This window comes from Colletotrichum orchidophilum (genome assembly GCF_001831195.1).
Source record: "Colletotrichum orchidophilum strain IMI 309357 chromosome Unknown Scaffold_38.1, whole genome shotgun sequence".
In the NCBI taxonomy this organism is placed as follows: Eukaryota; Fungi; Ascomycota; class Sordariomycetes; order Glomerellales; family Glomerellaceae; genus Colletotrichum; species Colletotrichum orchidophilum.
Window position 1 is genome coordinate 181,458 of NW_019172994.1, and position 17,242 is coordinate 198,699.

General features: G+C 53.7%; 7 protein-coding genes across 7 annotated transcripts; 3 read left to right on the forward strand and 4 right to left on the reverse strand.

Annotated features, from left to right (window-relative positions):
- Positions 1 to 110: 110 nt before the first annotated feature.
- CORC01_05491 (uncharacterized protein) lies at positions 111 to 1,787 on the reverse strand (the record flags this gene model as incomplete). The annotated part of the gene is made up of 2 exons (XM_022617134.1): positions 111 to 1,313; positions 1,374 to 1,787. 2 exons carry the CDS (start codon positions 1,785 to 1,787, stop codon positions 111 to 113), a joined length of 1,617 nt encoding a protein of 538 aa, XP_022476359.1.
- Positions 1,788 to 2,575: 788 nt separating this feature from the next.
- On the reverse strand, positions 2,576 to 6,169 carry CORC01_05492 (uncharacterized protein; the record flags this gene model as incomplete). The annotated part of the gene is made up of 7 exons (XM_022617135.1): positions 2,576 to 2,705; positions 2,768 to 3,819; positions 4,778 to 5,039; positions 5,097 to 5,246; positions 5,295 to 5,472; positions 5,661 to 5,707; positions 5,976 to 6,169. The coding sequence occupies 7 exons, from the start codon at positions 6,167 to 6,169 to the stop codon at positions 2,576 to 2,578; spliced, it is 2,013 nt and encodes a 670-aa protein (XP_022476360.1).
- A 1,524-nt stretch (positions 6,170 to 7,693) lies between these two features.
- Positions 7,694 to 9,725, forward strand: CORC01_05493 (uncharacterized protein; the record flags this gene model as incomplete). Its single annotated transcript, XM_022617136.1, has 4 exons — positions 7,694 to 7,936; positions 8,322 to 8,588; positions 8,646 to 9,215; positions 9,270 to 9,725. 4 exons carry the CDS (start codon positions 7,694 to 7,696, stop codon positions 9,723 to 9,725), a joined length of 1,536 nt encoding a protein of 511 aa, XP_022476361.1.
- Positions 9,726 to 10,126: 401 nt separating this feature from the next.
- CORC01_05494 (uncharacterized protein) lies at positions 10,127 to 10,342 on the reverse strand (the record flags this gene model as incomplete). Its single annotated transcript, XM_022617137.1, has 1 exon — positions 10,127 to 10,342. The coding sequence occupies one exon, from the start codon at positions 10,340 to 10,342 to the stop codon at positions 10,127 to 10,129; it is 216 nt and encodes a 71-aa protein (XP_022476362.1).
- Positions 10,343 to 11,658: 1,316 nt separating this feature from the next.
- On the forward strand, positions 11,659 to 13,199 carry CORC01_05495 (uncharacterized protein; the record flags this gene model as incomplete). The annotated part of the gene is made up of 2 exons (XM_022617138.1): positions 11,659 to 12,913; positions 12,979 to 13,199. 2 exons carry the CDS (start codon positions 11,659 to 11,661, stop codon positions 13,197 to 13,199), a joined length of 1,476 nt encoding a protein of 491 aa, XP_022476363.1.
- Positions 13,200 to 13,462: 263 nt separating this feature from the next.
- On the reverse strand, positions 13,463 to 13,872 carry CORC01_05496 (DASH complex subunit Dad3; the record flags this gene model as incomplete). The annotated part of the gene is made up of 2 exons (XM_022617139.1): positions 13,463 to 13,639; positions 13,765 to 13,872. The coding sequence occupies 2 exons, from the start codon at positions 13,870 to 13,872 to the stop codon at positions 13,463 to 13,465; spliced, it is 285 nt and encodes a 94-aa protein (XP_022476364.1).
- Positions 13,873 to 15,023: 1,151 nt separating this feature from the next.
- Positions 15,024 to 16,854, forward strand: CORC01_05497 (cysteine protease; the record flags this gene model as incomplete). The annotated part of the gene is made up of 2 exons (XM_022617140.1): positions 15,024 to 15,588; positions 15,644 to 16,854. The coding sequence occupies 2 exons, from the start codon at positions 15,024 to 15,026 to the stop codon at positions 16,852 to 16,854; spliced, it is 1,776 nt and encodes a 591-aa protein (XP_022476365.1).
- Positions 16,855 to 17,242: the final 388 nt, after the last annotated feature.

Here is a 17,242-nt window from a genome sequence, read left to right on the forward strand (position 1 = left end):
TTGATTAGTGGCCCCAAAAGTCGTTCGAATACACACTCCCGCCAAAAATCCATGCCCGAATCACAACCATTTTTTCCCAAACACCGAAACACCGTTCAACAGCTTGTACGTCATGACTGGTTCTGATTCTTGCGACCCTTGCCGCGGGCACTCCCCTGTCGGCTCATCGCTGCGCCGCCCGTTGCGCTGCTGGTGCGGCTCATAGGTACGGCAGCGATGGCTGCGAGGGAAGATGGAGGAGCCTCATCTCTAATGCTGCTCTCGATCAGCATCAGATCCTCTCTGAGTTTCGTCGGATCAGGTCGGGGGCCTGGCTTGAATCCCGTGTATGGAGTCATGGTGTAAGGTGTAATAGAGGCTTCCAAGATCCTCCTGCTGCCGTTTGGATGGTCGATTGAGTCGCCGGGCTTGTGATTAGTGTCGTACTTCTTGAACATATCCATGACCATGATGTCGGAGTTGATCTCCTCGGGTGACAGCGGTTGCGGCAGGTTGCCGTCAGTATTACCTCTGACCGGTTTGAAGTAGTTGGTCACAGAGACTGAGGGCAATTTGGCGGGCTCGTGCGGCTGCATGATCTCAAGGTACTTGGGCAATTCCAAGCCATTGGCTCCCTCGACGGCGTCAATCAGGTTCTGATTGATGCCGGCCCTCGTGCTTCTGGTGGCGTGGGAGCTGGTGCGCTCCATAGCCGGGGCAGACAAGGCCTCACTGTCATGTTCACCGTTTTCGTCGCCGTTGCCGGAGTCGCTGCCCGGAGATGAGCCCCCATTCGCATAAGGCTTGTGTCTGAGGATGTGCTTGTGGGAAGCGACGGCTGCGGCATTGTATGCCATACTGAGCTCTTTCTCGGTAAAGAGTTTATCAATGCTGTAAGCCGGACCATTTTGTTTCGCGGCGACCCGAAGCTTCTCGTTCTGCCAAAGAGGCGTTGTGTTGTTCGGATCGAGCGCTCGTCGGGACGGAACAGGTGAGCCGTCGTCTTCGCCGGGGTTCCTCTTGCGCTTCTTGCTGTCCGCATAGCTGGCAAGCTCTTCGGCATCCTTGCGTAGCCTTGTCGCGCGTTTCCCATGAGTGCCACCCGGGCTTGATGGGTTGGTGATGCTGAACTGGTTGGGGTGGAGCAGCAGCGCCGAAGAATCTGAAATCTCCAAGGCCTCCTTCTCCTTGTTCAAGCGATACTTTCTCGATAGCAGGGTATTAACGAGCCGATCGCGAAGTGTTGAAGAAAGGGCCTGATGCTCGCGCTTGGCAGTCTCGACCTTGTAAAGATATTCGTTCTTGTACTGGTGGAGTCGACGCTCATGTTCGTGCTGTTGTTGCGTTTGTTAGCTCGGCCGACGAAAGGAAAGGGGAAAATCGGCCACACTCACCATGTGCTGAAGCAAATGAAAATCTCTGTACTCGACGAGATCTTCAATTCCCTGAACAAAGTCCTCAAAATTGGGACCGGCCATCTGCAGCAGGGTGCGATTGCTGTCGGACAGCGCCTCTTGTCCATGCGTCTCCTCGTGCTGTTGTCGCAGACTGGCGATGACATTCAGAACATCATCAGCGTATGGATCGATGCGCTGGACGAGGTTGGTGTCGACCTGAACCTTCTGGAGCTGATCACGGTATCCAAGGTCACGATCCCGGCTAAACTTCTCTTGCAAGTTGGCGATCTTGTCGACAAGTGCCTGGCGCTTGCGGTCGCGCTTCGACTGGGGCGCCGGAGATGCTCGTCCGACTTTTGGCTGGGCAGAAGCGCCCCCCAAGTTGGGAATAGCTGCTTCGTTGGCTGCCATTGTAAAAATGACGAATAGCTTCGTGTATTGGTAGTTTGGGGGCGCAATGAATTCGTTTGATCAAAGAGGAGAGCGGTGTTGTACTTGGAGGCAATGATCCGGTCTAGTGCGGGAAGGGCGACCGTCGCAAGCCGGAGCTCAAGCAAACCGAAGTTCGCTAGAACAGGAGTCTAAAGAGACAGGTTCCGGGACGTGGTTGGAGAGAGGAGGTACCTCTCATTCACTACTCTCGAATATGGAGGGTTTCGTTCAGGCGCCCATTCGTAGCGGTACCTCTCGCTTCGGTGTTTGTGTGGGAGATCGTAGAATCGGAGAAAGGTGAGAGCGCTGCGGCACGAGATGGTCCTGCGCAGTGTGCTTGCCTTGTCAGCCTTTCCGCTAAGTGACCGCATGCACTTTCAGGTTCTGTACCTGACCGCTGGAGGGGTGAATTTTTCTTATTGGACGGGGGTCACCCGATGACTTCCGCAGGGGCCAGGGGAGTTAGTGGGCGGAAGGGATGAAAAAATAGCTGAAGTGGCCTACAACTCAGCGCTTGCCGATTTTAGGCCGAACCCCCCTAGACTTCCAGGATGCGGTTTCCCGCAAGGTTAGTACATGCTCACTCCGGGTCGAAGGCTTATGAGACGAACACTCTCAGGCATAGCCACGGAAGGAAGCCACGTACAGAAACAGGCCGCAGATATGACATAACATGAGATAGGATACAACAATATGTCACATTTTCATATTTCATTCATCGTTTTATCTTCGTCTGTCTTCATGTCAACAGGGCAGTGTATACGTACCTATCTAACTTTGCGCTCTATCTTCCAGAGTGTCAGCATGCGCTTCTTTGCGAGGTGTCCCTCACTGCCACCCAGAATCTCAGGCTCTGGTGCCTCACAGCTTGCATGCAAAGCTCCTTGATATGCCCATCTGATCGATCATATTGTTATAAGCCGTTTCTAAGCTTCTGTAGCTGGCTCATCAAGCCGTACCCTCCAAGATATGTCTTGTTCTCCGCCGCATCGGCATGCACACTCCCTTTTCTCGCTCGCCCGTCATTCAAATCTCTCCTGCTCGCCTGGTCAACCTCCCTCATGAGGTCCCTATGCCGGTCCTCGACCATCTTGGCCAAGCTCTCGATGAACTTGGTCCTGCCCTTCTCCTCCGCCGTGCCTTTCCAGACCTTGTTGAGCTCTTTAAGCTCCTCGATGCGCTGCGCCGCCTTCTCGATGCCCTTGACCGGGTCCTCCAACTTGGTCAGGAGCTGCGATATCTCGTCTCGTAGACCCTGAAGGACCTGCTGTCCCTTCTCCTCCGTGCTGTGCTGCTCCGCGCCGGGATCGGGCGCTGAAACGGAGAGGAAGGACGAGCTGACGGAGAGCTCCGACGGCGGAAAGACGAACTCCATGGCGTCTCCAAAGGTCTTAATGACGGTGTCGAGGCGGGATCGGACCACCGTCAGCGTCCGCAGTTGATTGATGTACGGCGGTTCTGACATTGCCGCTTGCCCCTCCGTGACCGTACCCTCATCGGTCTTATTGGCGCCCACAGATTCTCTCCTTCCTTGCCCATCCGTGGCTTTGGGCGCTGGTTCCTTCACCACCTGATTGACATCACTTGGCGCGAACTTCTTGATGTCCTCCTGCAGCGTCTCATTCATCGTCTCAGCAAGACTCAGAGTCTCACCTCGGAGAAGCTCGACTTCGTAGGCGAGTCGGCTGCCGCTCCGGAGGATGTCATCTGTCAACTGGGTCAACGTTCCGGAAAGCCTCGTCGTGTGTATGTTGAGTTGGGACAGCAGCGTTTGCGCCTCATTGGACAAATCGGCAAGCGGGACGGCCTGGCCGTTGCTTCTTGATAAGTGGTGGCTGCCATGTTGAAGCGGCGGCAAAGTAGCATTCAGATACGCTGCTGGGTCAAACGAGGGATCCAAGAAGCCCTGCAAAAAGTCGTCTGCTGCATGGCTGGACTTGGGCTGGATTGTTGCTACCGACTGCTCGGGGGTGTGGATTGGGAGGTTTTTGGGCGCATCAGCACTGCTGTTCTGCTGGCGATGTAACGCTGAATTAGGTTCCCACGACATTTTTCAGACGAGCTTCGATGAACAAAGGCCGATGAGTGAGGTGTCGACGGTTGGAATTGTCTAGAGATGTTGGCTCGCAGAGGGCAAGTCTTGACCGAATGGAAGAATCCATGCACTGTGTTGGGTAAGGTACCTTAGTAGTGGAGAGAGGCTGGGCGGGTAACTGGCCCCACTTTCACCCGCTGCCTACCTTACCTGACCGAGAATTTACTGTGCCTCCAATTTCAAGGTCATGTCTGGCTATAATTTAGAATTGGGATTGACATGTTGGAAAGGGTTCCTCATTCGAGTTAAATCTTCCTGTCGCGCGGGCTCATGATTTGGTCAAAATTTCTCGCGTTTCCTGAGCAACATTGCAGAAGTAGACCTTTGAAGTTGTCTACTATTGGGTATCTTTTGGCCATAAAAGTTCCCGCTGGTACAAGCATCGTACCATCGTTACAAAGACGATGAACCATATAACTATCAAACACGCAGCGAAGACGCATCCGAATATCTGTAGTCCGTTATTCTGCAGGGCCTTGCCAAGCGCGGTCGTGGCTGTAACAAGTGCAGTGTTCGGGAAGACAAATGACCACCAAGTCATTTGGAAAGGCATCTTGCTCTCTGGCCGCACGTACTTCCAAAGAGATCCAACGGAGACAATGAAGAACCACATGCTCAAGCCCCATAGCCACAGCCCAATCAAGACAGACATAACTTTAATAATGGGCACAGCCAGATCGGTCCCCAGGAAATCGCTGGGCAGAATTTTGTCTGCAGAATTACCGAGTTGAACTGCAATGATTAGTCGAGCTTCTCACTGTGTCTGAGGGGGAACGCTACCTAAGCCTCCAACCGTGAAGGCAAATGGTCCGATGGAAATGAACTAATTCGGTCAGCTTCACTCTTTCCAATTGCACCAGGAATAATTACGTACCACACCAGGGCGTTGAAAATCCCGCGGCAGTTTCTGCGTCATTAATCGATAGATGAAGGCAGCTGAGATCATGAAGGCAATCAAGCAGCCCGCACCTTGCGTAGCTACTGCACAAAGCGCAATAGCAGTCCTGTTAAGAGTGACGACTTGCTGGTTCGTTTGGACAGCGGCTTGGATAAGGTTGCTCGCAAAAGGTGCCGTGAGGAGCAGAGGGTAGGCCGGGAAGACCCAAGTAGGAGTCATAGTGTGAATAGGGAAGATCCTACTGATCGTCAGCAAGACCGAGACTACTGTCATAGGCTGAGAGAAAGGCTCTCACAGTGTCGACCAAAGAATCAGATATATGGTTGCACTGGCGAGCACACTCAAGGCTATGTAGAACCAGAACAGAATCTGCATGATTCTAAGGAGCCACGGCCCTACATGTGGCACACCGAATTGGCATATGTTAATCGATATGATGGCGAAGCTATAGCAGTTCAGTTGATGACCAAGCAGATTCGTCCAGGCCGCTTACGAGACAACAGCAGAAGGAATGAAGAGCGATTCCGTCTGGTCTGTAAATGAATGCGTGAGGGCCCCTGGTCTAGATTTGAACCGAATACAGGCAAGGGCACAGTTCGTAATGAAAAACATGATGTTCAGCAGGAAAAAGGCTACAGCTATGCCGTTGAGCCAGGCAACTTGGTAGGGAACTGTCTCAAATAAGCATGTGCATCAGCCGGGGAACTCAGGTTACTGACGAGAGTGTATCACGTTCGCCATCCCTCCGGTAGCCTGCACGAAATCAGCATTTTATTAATCTCGTTTGCATGATCTACTCCCTACCATCGTCTATGAATCATTAGCAACAAATATCATCGCGGATGAGCGGGTGTGTTACCATAGTGAACCAGGTCCAGGTATGACAGGCGATCCGGTCTCGAATTCCTACTTTGCTAAAGCTAGAATGCTTCTCTGCCGTAGTTGTATTGTTTGGGCTAGACTCATTCGAATCTGCCTGCCTTCCGGCCGGGGGTATCGCCGTGCCATGTTCCGTTTCTAGGGCGGGTTCATAGGAGGAACGAGGGATAAATGGGGAACGTCTCAAAGGAGACTTAGGTAATGGCAATGATGCCAAAGGAGGCTCGTTTGGGGTAGCAAAGTACGAGGGGCGGTTGCTGTGCTCATCCGGGGTCTGGTAGCCGCAGTCGGCTACCATTTCATGGGCGGGGGCCATTTTGCGGTGGGAGAATCCCAATCTTCAGGTCCTCGAGCCAGTAGCTTCGACACAACGTAAAGAGGGAAAAGCAGGCCGGGTTCAGCATTGGAGAGGGCGATGTTCATGTAGACGAGGTTGGTGATGAAGACAACGTGGTCGAGGAACAGAGAGCCGAGATCGAAAAGAGGCATGCTCAAAAGCGGGCGGGCGTCCAAGAACGCAGTTCCGCGCAGTGCGGGTTGAACCAAGGTGTGTCGTTGGAGAGGCGTGAGGGGAGAATTAGCACCGGGCGTGGACGAGACGTGTGGGTGGATATAGTCAGATGCCGTCCTGGTTGTGTCGTGGTGCAGGGCCACAAACGCAGATCCTAGCTCCTTCCTTGGGCAAGGGTGAGCAACGAGTCGTCCTGTGGGTTGCGGCCAAGGCAGTTTGAAGTGGTGTCGTTAGTTTTGCTGGGCTTCTCCGTCGTAAATGGTTGGGGTTGTTATTATGGTATTTGTGGTGGCAGTCGCGTGAAAGGTGTTCGCCGATAATGACGCGCTCAACAATTAGGATCACGATTGGATGGAAACTGCTTGAAAATTCGGTAACCGCAATGAGGGTTCACAGTCAACGTTCTCAGCGACTTGTTCTTGGTGTTACGGGCAATGGTCCGGCTTGGTGAGTAAAGCAGATCCTAGTGAGCAGATGTGAAGTGTAAAGTGGTGCCTGCGTCATACAGAAGTTGGCGGTAGCAACAGCGTGCTAGAACTTGCCCAGAGAACCGGCGGTGACCCTGCCGTGGATGACACAGCAAGACCGGGGTCTCAGCACATCATGTGGGGTTGACCAACACCTGAAGCCTGAAAGCCTTATCACCAAGGTAGCGGAGATGCAGAGCTGTAAACCGGTCATCAACCTTTTTTTTTTTTTTCATGCGCCCAGAACTCAACGTAGCAAAAGGGGACAACGCATCAACATCCGGCCTAGAAGTAGTAGCCGGGGGCTATAAACCATCTTGATAAGAATTCGACAGCATCTTTTGGAGTAAGATGCTGGTATCCAATCCTCGTCTGCGTCTAAGGTAGCGCAACGTTAGGCTCTTGTGATCGCAGGCTTGGGTTGGTAGCTTATCGTCGACATCGCTGATAGGATGCGCATTACCGACCGGCGACTACGCTAGGCATGTGGGGGACGACGGTAGCACAGTGGGATGTCAACGGTCCAGATCTACAGCTCTCAAAACCATGGCCAGCAACAGCCGTTCGGGCCGGTATTTCCGGGCCTCCATGTGTCAAGGTTTTCGACCTCACCTGTGCAAACCTCATCTTCCGTTTCGAGAATGGCGACGTCTCCTGTTGGCCTCACTTTCAAGATTGCCTGTTTACATTCACACTGTCCCCGCAGTACAATAATCATGACGCTTGAATAGCAGACTTCCCCGCCCCACTCAGGGAAGGTAGTGTTGTTGTTGCCGTGTGAAATGTGATCGCACCTGCCAGTCTTCCCCGAAGGTACCATTTCTCAGAATTCCGCTGGAGGCTGTACCTCATTCCTTCCCAAGTGGGACGACCTGGAACGACCTTCCTTCCTCAATTATCGAAGGTACCTCATGTATCTAATATTTTAGCGTCTGTCGAATCCAACGACATTCGTTGTTTGACAAAAGGCATTGTCCGAAATTCCCGAACGTAAATGTCCCTTTCTGACGCTGAAGTCCCGTGCCTCTCCACATCATGACGACAGTTACCTTATCGCTTGACCCAGTTGTTCTCTCCGACCCAACGACATATTTCTTCCTCAACATCGCGAGCAACATTTCCTTCCGCTTGCCAACCGGCCAGACGTTGTTCTCAACTGCCGATGAGCTGCTCGCTGGCATTCAAGGAGGAGAATTATTCATCCTCCAGGCTCAGACTTGCCGCTTCCTGGTCTCGGTCACCAAGGAGGAAGACGATTCGAAGGATCAAGCCAATTTCGTAAACCACATTGCAACTCAAATAATAAGCTGTCCGGTAGGCATCATCATTGGTAACATCACGAACGACACTTCCTAATGAATAAAAGATTTGGACCCAGCTAGGAATCAATCTAGTGTACGATGTGGAGAGTCCTTCCAGCCATCGGCATCTATCCTTCAAGATTGAGCATTCAGGGGCTGCATTATACCCTATGATGCCCCTTGACACTACGGCAATTACTATGCAGCATCTCACCTGCTCATTTTACTTTCGTCAGGAACTCTGCAACCCGGAACCCCCTATAACAGTGAATTCTCACAGGAACGTGCCAATGGCTGCCAGTCATGGGCCTCTTTCTGACTCAGAAAGCAACTTGGACTTAGACGATTCGTCGATGGAATAGGACTCACAAGACAAGGTCAAAGATCATTTCGACAGCCAAGATTCAGGCGTCTGTCTTCTACCTTGCGATGCCGTTGCCTCTGCATCCAACAAGCAGGCTTCTAAGGATGGCGAGGTCACTTCTTCGATATACAGACTCGTGGAAGCTGGTATCAACACTTTACTCATCGGTCGCAAAGCCGTTGAAGGAATCGAAACAATATCAACAATGAGAACGCCAACACTTATTCGCCTTGCACCCGAGGTATTTAACACGAGCTATCTTTCAGTACGTTTTGCTTTTCGACTACTTTGCATACTGATGGAAAGACTAATGAACACAAAGTCTTTGATTGCTCGATCTCACCTCCTACCAGCACTGTCCTCCGTGTTTTCAGATCTTGACCACATCGAGTCTCTTCGACTACGGCGCCATAATTCTGTATCCAACGGCAATGTCTCAGACAGCCATCCCAATGTAGCTCAAGATGGCACACCCGATAGCTTCGGGCAGCGGATATGGAGGCTAATGCGTACGCATCTACCTGCTTTCGACGAGACAAAATCGTCACAGCAACAGCGCAGCGAGCCGGCAACACGAATAGGTGAAATCCCAGAGCTCCTGGATCTCGATGCCATGACTCCTTATGAAGATAGAGCAGAAGACGAGCTCTCAATTAGTGTAGAGTCCGGTTTTGTAGCCGATGAGGAGCTTGAAACGAATCAGGCTCGCCACATCCAAGACTCATTATCAGACACTGATATGGATTTTGGCCAGAACACGCCGTCTTCCTGGATGATTGACGAGAGCCTGTGTCTGTCTTCCCCACCTCCGACTTTCAATCTCCATGCGGATCGGAGCGAGCTTGGAGATGAGCGAGAGGAAAACAACGACGAGGGCCGCTATCCAGAAGACGTTTCTTAGGACGATGTCGATTCAGGAGCTTTCGACTCTCTGTTCTCATCGCAGCCCATCTCAGATTTTGGGGAGACCCATGACTCCCGCAACGTGGTAGACCTGGAGGCGCATGGGCTGATTCGGGCAATCGACTTAATGGATACATCACGATTGATTCTTCACTCGACACACCCACTGGCCAGCACCACTTCCGGAGGTTGCAGTGACTGGTCGAATGCCAGCGTTGATTTCGGGGATGAAGAAGACTTTGGGATAGGATATTTTGCCGATGGCTCCTATGGGCAAAGTTTGACATCTCCTCAGCGTTACAGCGATTGGCAGCGTGACGAGGGCGAGGGCCTGTCCTCAGAGGTATCGTTCCAAGAAGCCAGACCTGACCACCTACCGGATGATCATGAGATACACGGAGAACCTGAGCTCGGCCACGGGGAAGACATATGCCAGGGCTACACCTGGCCAAACGAATCCTTTTCCGAAAACAAAACTGCCCATTTTGAGGAAGAATGAATGGAATAAATCAACTGCCGAAAGAGCACCGGTAGTCTACAACCCGAAAATCCGCCAACGTCCATATTTCGGTCATAGGAAAGAGTTTCAAGAGATATATTGCAAGAAATGGATGTCGAACGCAGCCTGTGACATTCGAGCATCACAAACTGTGGTATCTGCCGCTCTGAGGCAGCCATGGGACCGGCTCAATTCTCAAGCCATAATACAATTCATTATCCAGCCTCGCCCCATTGTTGCAGATGAAAAAAGTCCGATACGGCGAACTCTCTTCTAGCGCATGCGTTTTATCTCCCTGAGCGACGTGACCGTGTTGGTAATCCGCCACTTTACCAGGCCCCAGGTCCTGTCTTCGCAAAGAATCCTCCGAGAAAGTGCGCGCCTCCAGCCCGCAGTCCCTCTTATTTCTTTCCTCCCTTGCCTCCCTTCTTCGGCTCCTTCTTCTTCTTCTGTTCGGGCTTCAATGTCGCAAAGTGGATGTACCAGAGAAGCACTCCCTGGAGCATGACGGCAACAAGAACGATCAGGAGGATGGTGAAGAGAATTGGCTGATCGTTCAGAACGGCGACGGCCTCGGGGGTAGCGCCAATGGATCGGAACCAGTCGAATTGGCCCATTGTCGTGATCTTTAATCTTTCGGTATCGATCGATGCTTGGAAGCGAAGTCGGTGCGATGATTCTCAGCCAGGTGGGCTGACGCTTGACCGGTCGTTGATTTTCGGCGGCGAGATAAGGAGATTTAAAGACACCTGCAACGGGCGGTATGGACTGTGTTGGTTGGAATTAAAAGTGTACAGAAAGTCAAAAATGAAGGTCTGAGTCTCAAGTGCGCCAGTCACAAGGGAACAAAAATGTACGTATTGTTGGGGGACCGGATTAGAAGGTTTTGGTTCGATAGCAGGAAACACGAGATGCGAAATAAGGTAGGCCAGAAGGGAAGAATAAGAGGGTTAGTAGGCGCCAAGATGTAGGTAAAAGATCCGCTCGGCTTCTCGAAACGGGAGACGTCACAATTGGGTGCGCTGCAAGGGCGAGGAGGTGGCCCTATGGCCCTGGTGCCTTTCGCCGGGCTAGGCCGCCTTGGGAGTGTGAGACCAGGACGCGACATGGCCGCATCGTGGTGGTTCAATGTGTGAGGAGGGCGCGGCCAGGGGAGGGGCGGCATCGATGCGCGTTTCAGGCCTGCGGCAGAAAGTCGACTGATGTCTGCTGAGGGTGATTGGCCGAGCAGGGACGAGCTGCAGCGGTTACTTCGGCACTAATAAAAAGGGTCCTGGGTTTCTTCACGGGAAAGACGTTCTGCTGCAGGCATGCATTGGATTGGCCATGTGGTTGCTAGTCCTGGCAACAACATCAAAGGAGGCCATTGCGTTCTTTCCGATCTGGAGAGGGTTGAACTGACTCCTTGATGTTCACAAAATGATGTCTACTAGAATGATGTGCTCATCGCCTGGTCGAACATACTCGGGCTTTTGAGCTTGATGGCTGCGAATTGATCGCCAACGCTAAAAGTCGGCATAAGACCATACAATCCAAGATTAAGTAAGGTAAGCCAGCCTCAGGACTTAGCTAAGACTCGGTGAGGCAACAAGCCAGCTGCTCCTCGGTGTGGCACCAACCAAGTGTCGTTGACCTCACAAAGTCATGTGACTCGAGGAACATCTCCGCTCCGTCACACCCGTTTGCGCACGGGCCAAAAGCGGGAGAAGGACCGGGCTCGTTGACCAATGAGGTGGTTGAGATCAAGCCCAGGGAATCAAATGCAAGCCGATCCAATTGAGCTTTCCAAAAAAATTGTCGACCAGCTGGCGCGACTTTGAGCTCAAAACCAAAGAGCCCATCGCGCGACTATTACACCCACTCCCAGGCGACTCATTCTACCCTTTGCTGCCGGTGACGAACTGGTGCAGAGACGTCGCCCCTCCCTGCTGCGATGAACTCGGTACGCCCGGCGCGGAGCGTCTTGTCGAGATGCGTCTCCTCCGCCTCGAGCGCACCGGCCGCCCTTCCCTATCGACTATTCCACAGCTCCGTTAGCCGGTCAGGTCGGAGGCGATCACGATTCAACAATGTCACCGCCGAGAAGATGGGCCTGACGAACCCGGATGCGATCGAGTCGTATGCGAGACAACACTTCCCCGAGTACACGGAACAGCAAAAGGAGTTTCTGAAGGAGAAGTACACTCCCGAGCAATGGGAGGCTCTTCAGGCCGCCGAGGAGGCCATTGACCCGAAAGATTTGGTGATTCAAGGTCGGTTACGGACGGATCCCTATACGCAGCCCTACATCGAGGACTTTTCGACGATCCAACCCATCATCGATGCGAAACCCCAAAAGACCTTAAAGCCCCAGGAGGTGAAGTGGCTCCCGAGGAGAGAGTGGGTCGACGACTACATTGAGAAGATGGCCGACAGGGTCGACGGCCAGCTGAAGGACACCATGGGCAAGGCTTTTGCCAGGGCGCTACGCAAGGTCAAGCAGACGAACCCCGAGAAGCTCGACTTCACCGAGGAGGAGCTGCATGAGCTTGAGAACAACCCCGAATTGCGCCGCAAGTTCTTGATCGAGCAGGACGCTGATGTGCTTGGAACCAAGAAAGTCAAGAAGCCCGAGGTTGAGTCTATCGCAGGCGACGACTGGGTGAAGCAGATTGATCAGCACTTCTTCGATGAGTTGGAAGAATCCCTCAACACCACAGAGAACCCCCTTCGCCCACCCCGCGTGGAGTCGTGGAAGGCCATCGAGGGCGAGCACGGCAACTCAGCGATAGCCCCTGAGCTCGGCAAGGTCGAGGGTGTCAAGGGACTCTACAAACCCCCGGAAGACGCCGAGGACGACGGTCTCGACCCCACAGGTCGCTATATCAAGCTCAAGCAAGCCACCGGCATGAAGATCAGCGAGATTCTCTCCATTCTCACCAAGAGAGTCGTGATTCGTTCCGTTTCTAACCAGACTCGTCTGGGTAAGATCCGCAGTGCTTCCGTCATCGTCGTAGCCGGCAACGGAGACGGCAGATTGGGATTGGGAGAGGCCAAGTCGACGGATGCTCAGATCGCGACCGCGACGGCCACGCTCCTGGCCATCCGCAACATGAAGCCCATCCGCAGATATGAGAACCGCACTATTTACGGCAACGTCGAGACCAAGATCTCGGGAACTGTTGTGCAGCTCTTCTCCCGTCCGCCAGGTACGCTCTAGCCCCGCCAGTTCCTCAACCGTATCCTTTTGACACATATACACTGACACAATTAGGCTTCGGTCTCCGCGTCTCTCACAGGATATTCGAAATGGCCCGCCTCGCTGGTATCCACGATTTGGCCGCCAAGATTCCCCGCTCCAAGAACCCCTACAACACGGTTAACGCCGTCTACAAGGCCCTCCTGAACCAACCCGACCCGGAGGAGATTGCCATCGGTCGCGGAAAGAAGATGGTCGATGTGAGGAAGGTCTACTACGGCGGATCTGTATATTAATATGTATACCACTTCTGTATACCACTGTATATGTTCAAAAAAGCGCAAATCACTAGAGATCTCCCTACAATGTCTCATCTACCCCGCGAATAGTGAAGTTAAACCTCGTTGTCGTATTGTGATTGTCGTCGTGTAGTTTGGGGGTATCTGCTCCGATCGTGGTCTCGTCATGCATTTGTGCACTCTCCGTCTTCCTCTCGCATTACAACCAGCCGAACGCTGCAAATGTCGAATGCCCCCTTGTGATCCTGTATTCGCATCCCTTACTCCTCCTGGCTTCCAGCCTGATCACCCCAGTCAATCTCCTGCTGCAGCACTATGCTGTACACGCTCGCCTTGAGGAGCGTAAATACCAAGCTCGTCTTGCGCTCCAGCTCACGCAGGCCGTCGAGGATCTCGGTGCTCGGCGAGCCGCTCAAGTCTTCCAGTGTTGAAGCAAGCTTTAATTTACAAAGTTCGAGTTAGCTTTGAAGCTTTGTTTGTAGTACCTAAATAGTGTCTTGAGACCAGGGGGGGAGGGGTCCGGGTCCAACTGTAGGAAGCGAAGCAATGCGGGCGAACGAACCTTCTTCATATTATCCGCCAACTTTTCATACTCTTCCAGGACCTCAGCCTCCAACGGCGACAACTCCGGCTGCGAATGCAGCAACGTGGAGTCCCGCCCCTGCTCCATTACGTGCAATTGTCCTTTTCTTGTGTTCGTATTGTAGACCAGGTAAGGTTGGGCGGCAGGCGGCGCTACCTTGGTACAGCTACTCTCTGTCTTGCTTTCGTTCTCGTCGGTTATTACCGGTGGGAAGTTGTTTCGGTGAGTCGCGGTGGGACGCGTTGTGGCTTGAACCCCGCCAGTCCAGGCCAGGTACCCAGGTGCCCAGGTGCCCGGTACCTACCGCGAAAGAAAAAGTAGGAGGGTTGACAGCGCCAGTCCCCAGCCGGTGAAGTGCGTCTTCGGTGAGTACCCAATGAAGGGGACTTGTAGGCGGCTTGTGCGCTTCTGATTACGCACCCATCAATCATTTCCACAACATGCACGTACTTTCTGTCTGCTTACAACGTCCGTCCACACATCCATGTCTCAAGACATTTTGAAGCGGTCAAGGAGATGCTCATTAGAGCATTCTAGATGACGTCTTAGCACCCCCTTTCAGATGTCTTCCCAGAAGGAGGAGAGGGCCGGGCAAGAAGCGATCACAAGATCGAAGGCACTTTGATTTTCGGTACCCCGATCCTTCCGTCATTTTTCCATCAAGCAGGAGGTTTTCCATGGATTGCTAGTGCGAAGTACATGTCAGAGAGAGTCAATCCTGAAGTGCATGTTCTGTTGGAGTCGGTTCTACCGGGCGTGCCGTGTACCGAGCTTGATCATGAGCGTGTTCCAAAAAAGCTGTTCCTTTCGTGTTCTACAAGTAAAGGGGATGGCTTGACGTGGCAAGCCTACTTGTCGATACCCCCCCCAGATGGTTTCAGGACTAAACTAGAGCACGCGAATCTCAACCCCGTCATTTCGCGACAGTCAGCCACGAACCTGCCATGGCCGGCCGACACACATCTTACTTAGGCCTAAGTCAGACTAAGAGGGAACTAGAGCACAGGTGGGGAGAGCTTAGGGGGTAGGAAAGCTGTAAATTCAGATGCTCTAGCTCAGGTCACTTGACAAACCACCTGGACAGGTGTCAGCCATGGTTAATCTCACTCATTATAACTCGGGGTGGTCTTCTCTTCTGGCGTCGTTCGAGATGTTTCTCGTCGAAAAGGCAGATATTCTAGCACCAGGCCGACGACTCGAAACAAGTGGCTTCCATCAACCCGTATTGAATAGGGACAATGGCCGGATCAAAGATATTCGAGCAGTCGCCGCCTCTCACGACCAGCGACTCAGCCGATCACACGAAACGGTCCAACACACCGGCGCTCCTTGTCCGGAGATCATCTCTGATGAGCAAGTTCCCCGAGTCGAGCTCGTCCGCCTACGTCCTCGACTGGGAGAGCGACAAGTGCAAGCAGCGACTCCTCAACCACGCCGAAGACCTCCTGAGGGAAGCCGTGGGCCGGAGGCGGCTCACCATCATCCAGGGCCTGCCGCTGGATCTGGTCCAGGTGTTGAGAGATTCTCTGGGCGTGAATCCCGGGTTTCTCGAAGCGCACGCGGGGAGGCGGCGACACCGACCGTCTAGGGGCGATGAGGGCTCGAGCTTTATCTCGTTTGCGTATCCAGAACTCGTCAAGACTACTAGGGGGAACTACGGGCCGGATCCTGGGTATAAGCCGTCCGCGAGGCAATCTGACCTGGTGGACGTGATGGACGAGGCGCCCTTCCACATGATGTCCAGGGATGGGCAGGCAGTCATGTTCTGTCATGCGTCCTTGTGGATGAGTAGTAAAGCTGATGGTATGACCCCGACGGCCTCATGAATGTGTTCTATACTGAATTGACGCCCTGCTAGTCCTATTTCTGGACCGTCCCATATGGAACGATCCATCATCACAGGTTCAAAAGGCTCGGAGACCACTCTCCGTCACCCGCTCATGGCAAAGCAAAATCGACGAATCGCAGATGGACGGCACGTCGATCTGGAACGTCCTCATCGCCGAGGGCGACGAACTCCCAGGCCTCGAAGACAGTCTCCTGAGGACGTTCAGGCAGTCCAACGTCACCAGGCAAACCCTCCCCGACATCCTCTGCGAGGCGGTCCACGACAAGTGGCTCGACTTCTTCGAGACCCTCCCGTCATGCTCCGATCCGGGGTCCTTGCAGGACGGGGGCCTCTACTGGCAGGCTACGGAGTCCCTCGAGCAGAACCTGGACCTCGCTAACGACCAAGCGCGACAGCCGCTCCTGGGCGGCATGCGGTACCCAGACTGGCGGGCCCTCCTCGAGCGTCTCCAGCGCCGCGTCACCATGTCAAGGCTCGGCTCGACACCGCGGCCGCAGACCTCCTGGCCCCAGACGCAACCGACAACGGCGGCGCTGCAGACGCGAGACGTGCACATCCCTGAGCAGAGCTCCAGCCAGCCGTATCCGAACGCCATGGCCGGGGACGCCGGCAAGGAGGCGAACCAGCGCGCTCTCGACCGCGTCACGTATCTCGGAGGCATCCTCCTCCCGTTCACAGTGGTGTCCGCCATCCTCTCCATGAACGAGGAGTACTCTCCCAACGCGCCGCGATTCTGGGTATTCTGGGTATCCTCCATCGGCGCCGCCATCCTGTGTCTCCTCATCATCTACCTAGATCAGCTGCGCTGCCTAGAGGTGTACTTTGAAGTAGCGGCCGCGGGAACGGTCGAATCGATATTCCCATCCACCAAGACGCACTCCCTCGCCGCCGCCAACACCCACAACGGCATTTCCCCCGTTTCGATGCCTCCTCCTCTGGGGTCGAGATGGCGGCGGCCGTCGCAGTTCGCGACGGAGATGTACATGGACATGGCGGAGCCCGGCGGCGGGGACGTCGAGGTCATGGCCGACTCGGCGGTGAACCCCACCATGGTCGTGCAGCAGGGCAGGGACGGGTCGAACCCGAAGGCGTGGCGGAGGAGGCAGCTCGGCTGGGGCGGCGCGTTGAAGAAGGTCGTTGGGTACTACCGGTGGACGGGCGGCAAGCCGGTCCAGATTAGTCCGTACGGGTCGGAGAGGCTTCAGATGAAGACGATTTGATGTTTGGTCGAGCGTAGCCGTTGTGTTGACAATACTGGCAATTGATCTGGTCCGAAAAGATCTGCCTTATTTGATTATACGATATCCCTTGATCAAACCCCATGTGACCTGCAGACCACTCCATCTACCTACTTTGGAGACATGTCATCGTTGTCAAAATTACCTCTACTCCCCGGTAGCACCAACCTTCTTTTCAACTGAGCGCCACTGAGACAGGACGATCGCCTGCCTAATTTCAAACATCTTCGCGAGTATGGAGTGAGTTTGGTTTCCCATCCTGATCTGCCCATACTTTCTTTGCAACCCTCAACAGGGGCAGATGTTAGGTGCTTGATACGGGGCACGACTCGAAGGTGTTGTACGTTTCTGACTTTCCGAAACCAGACGC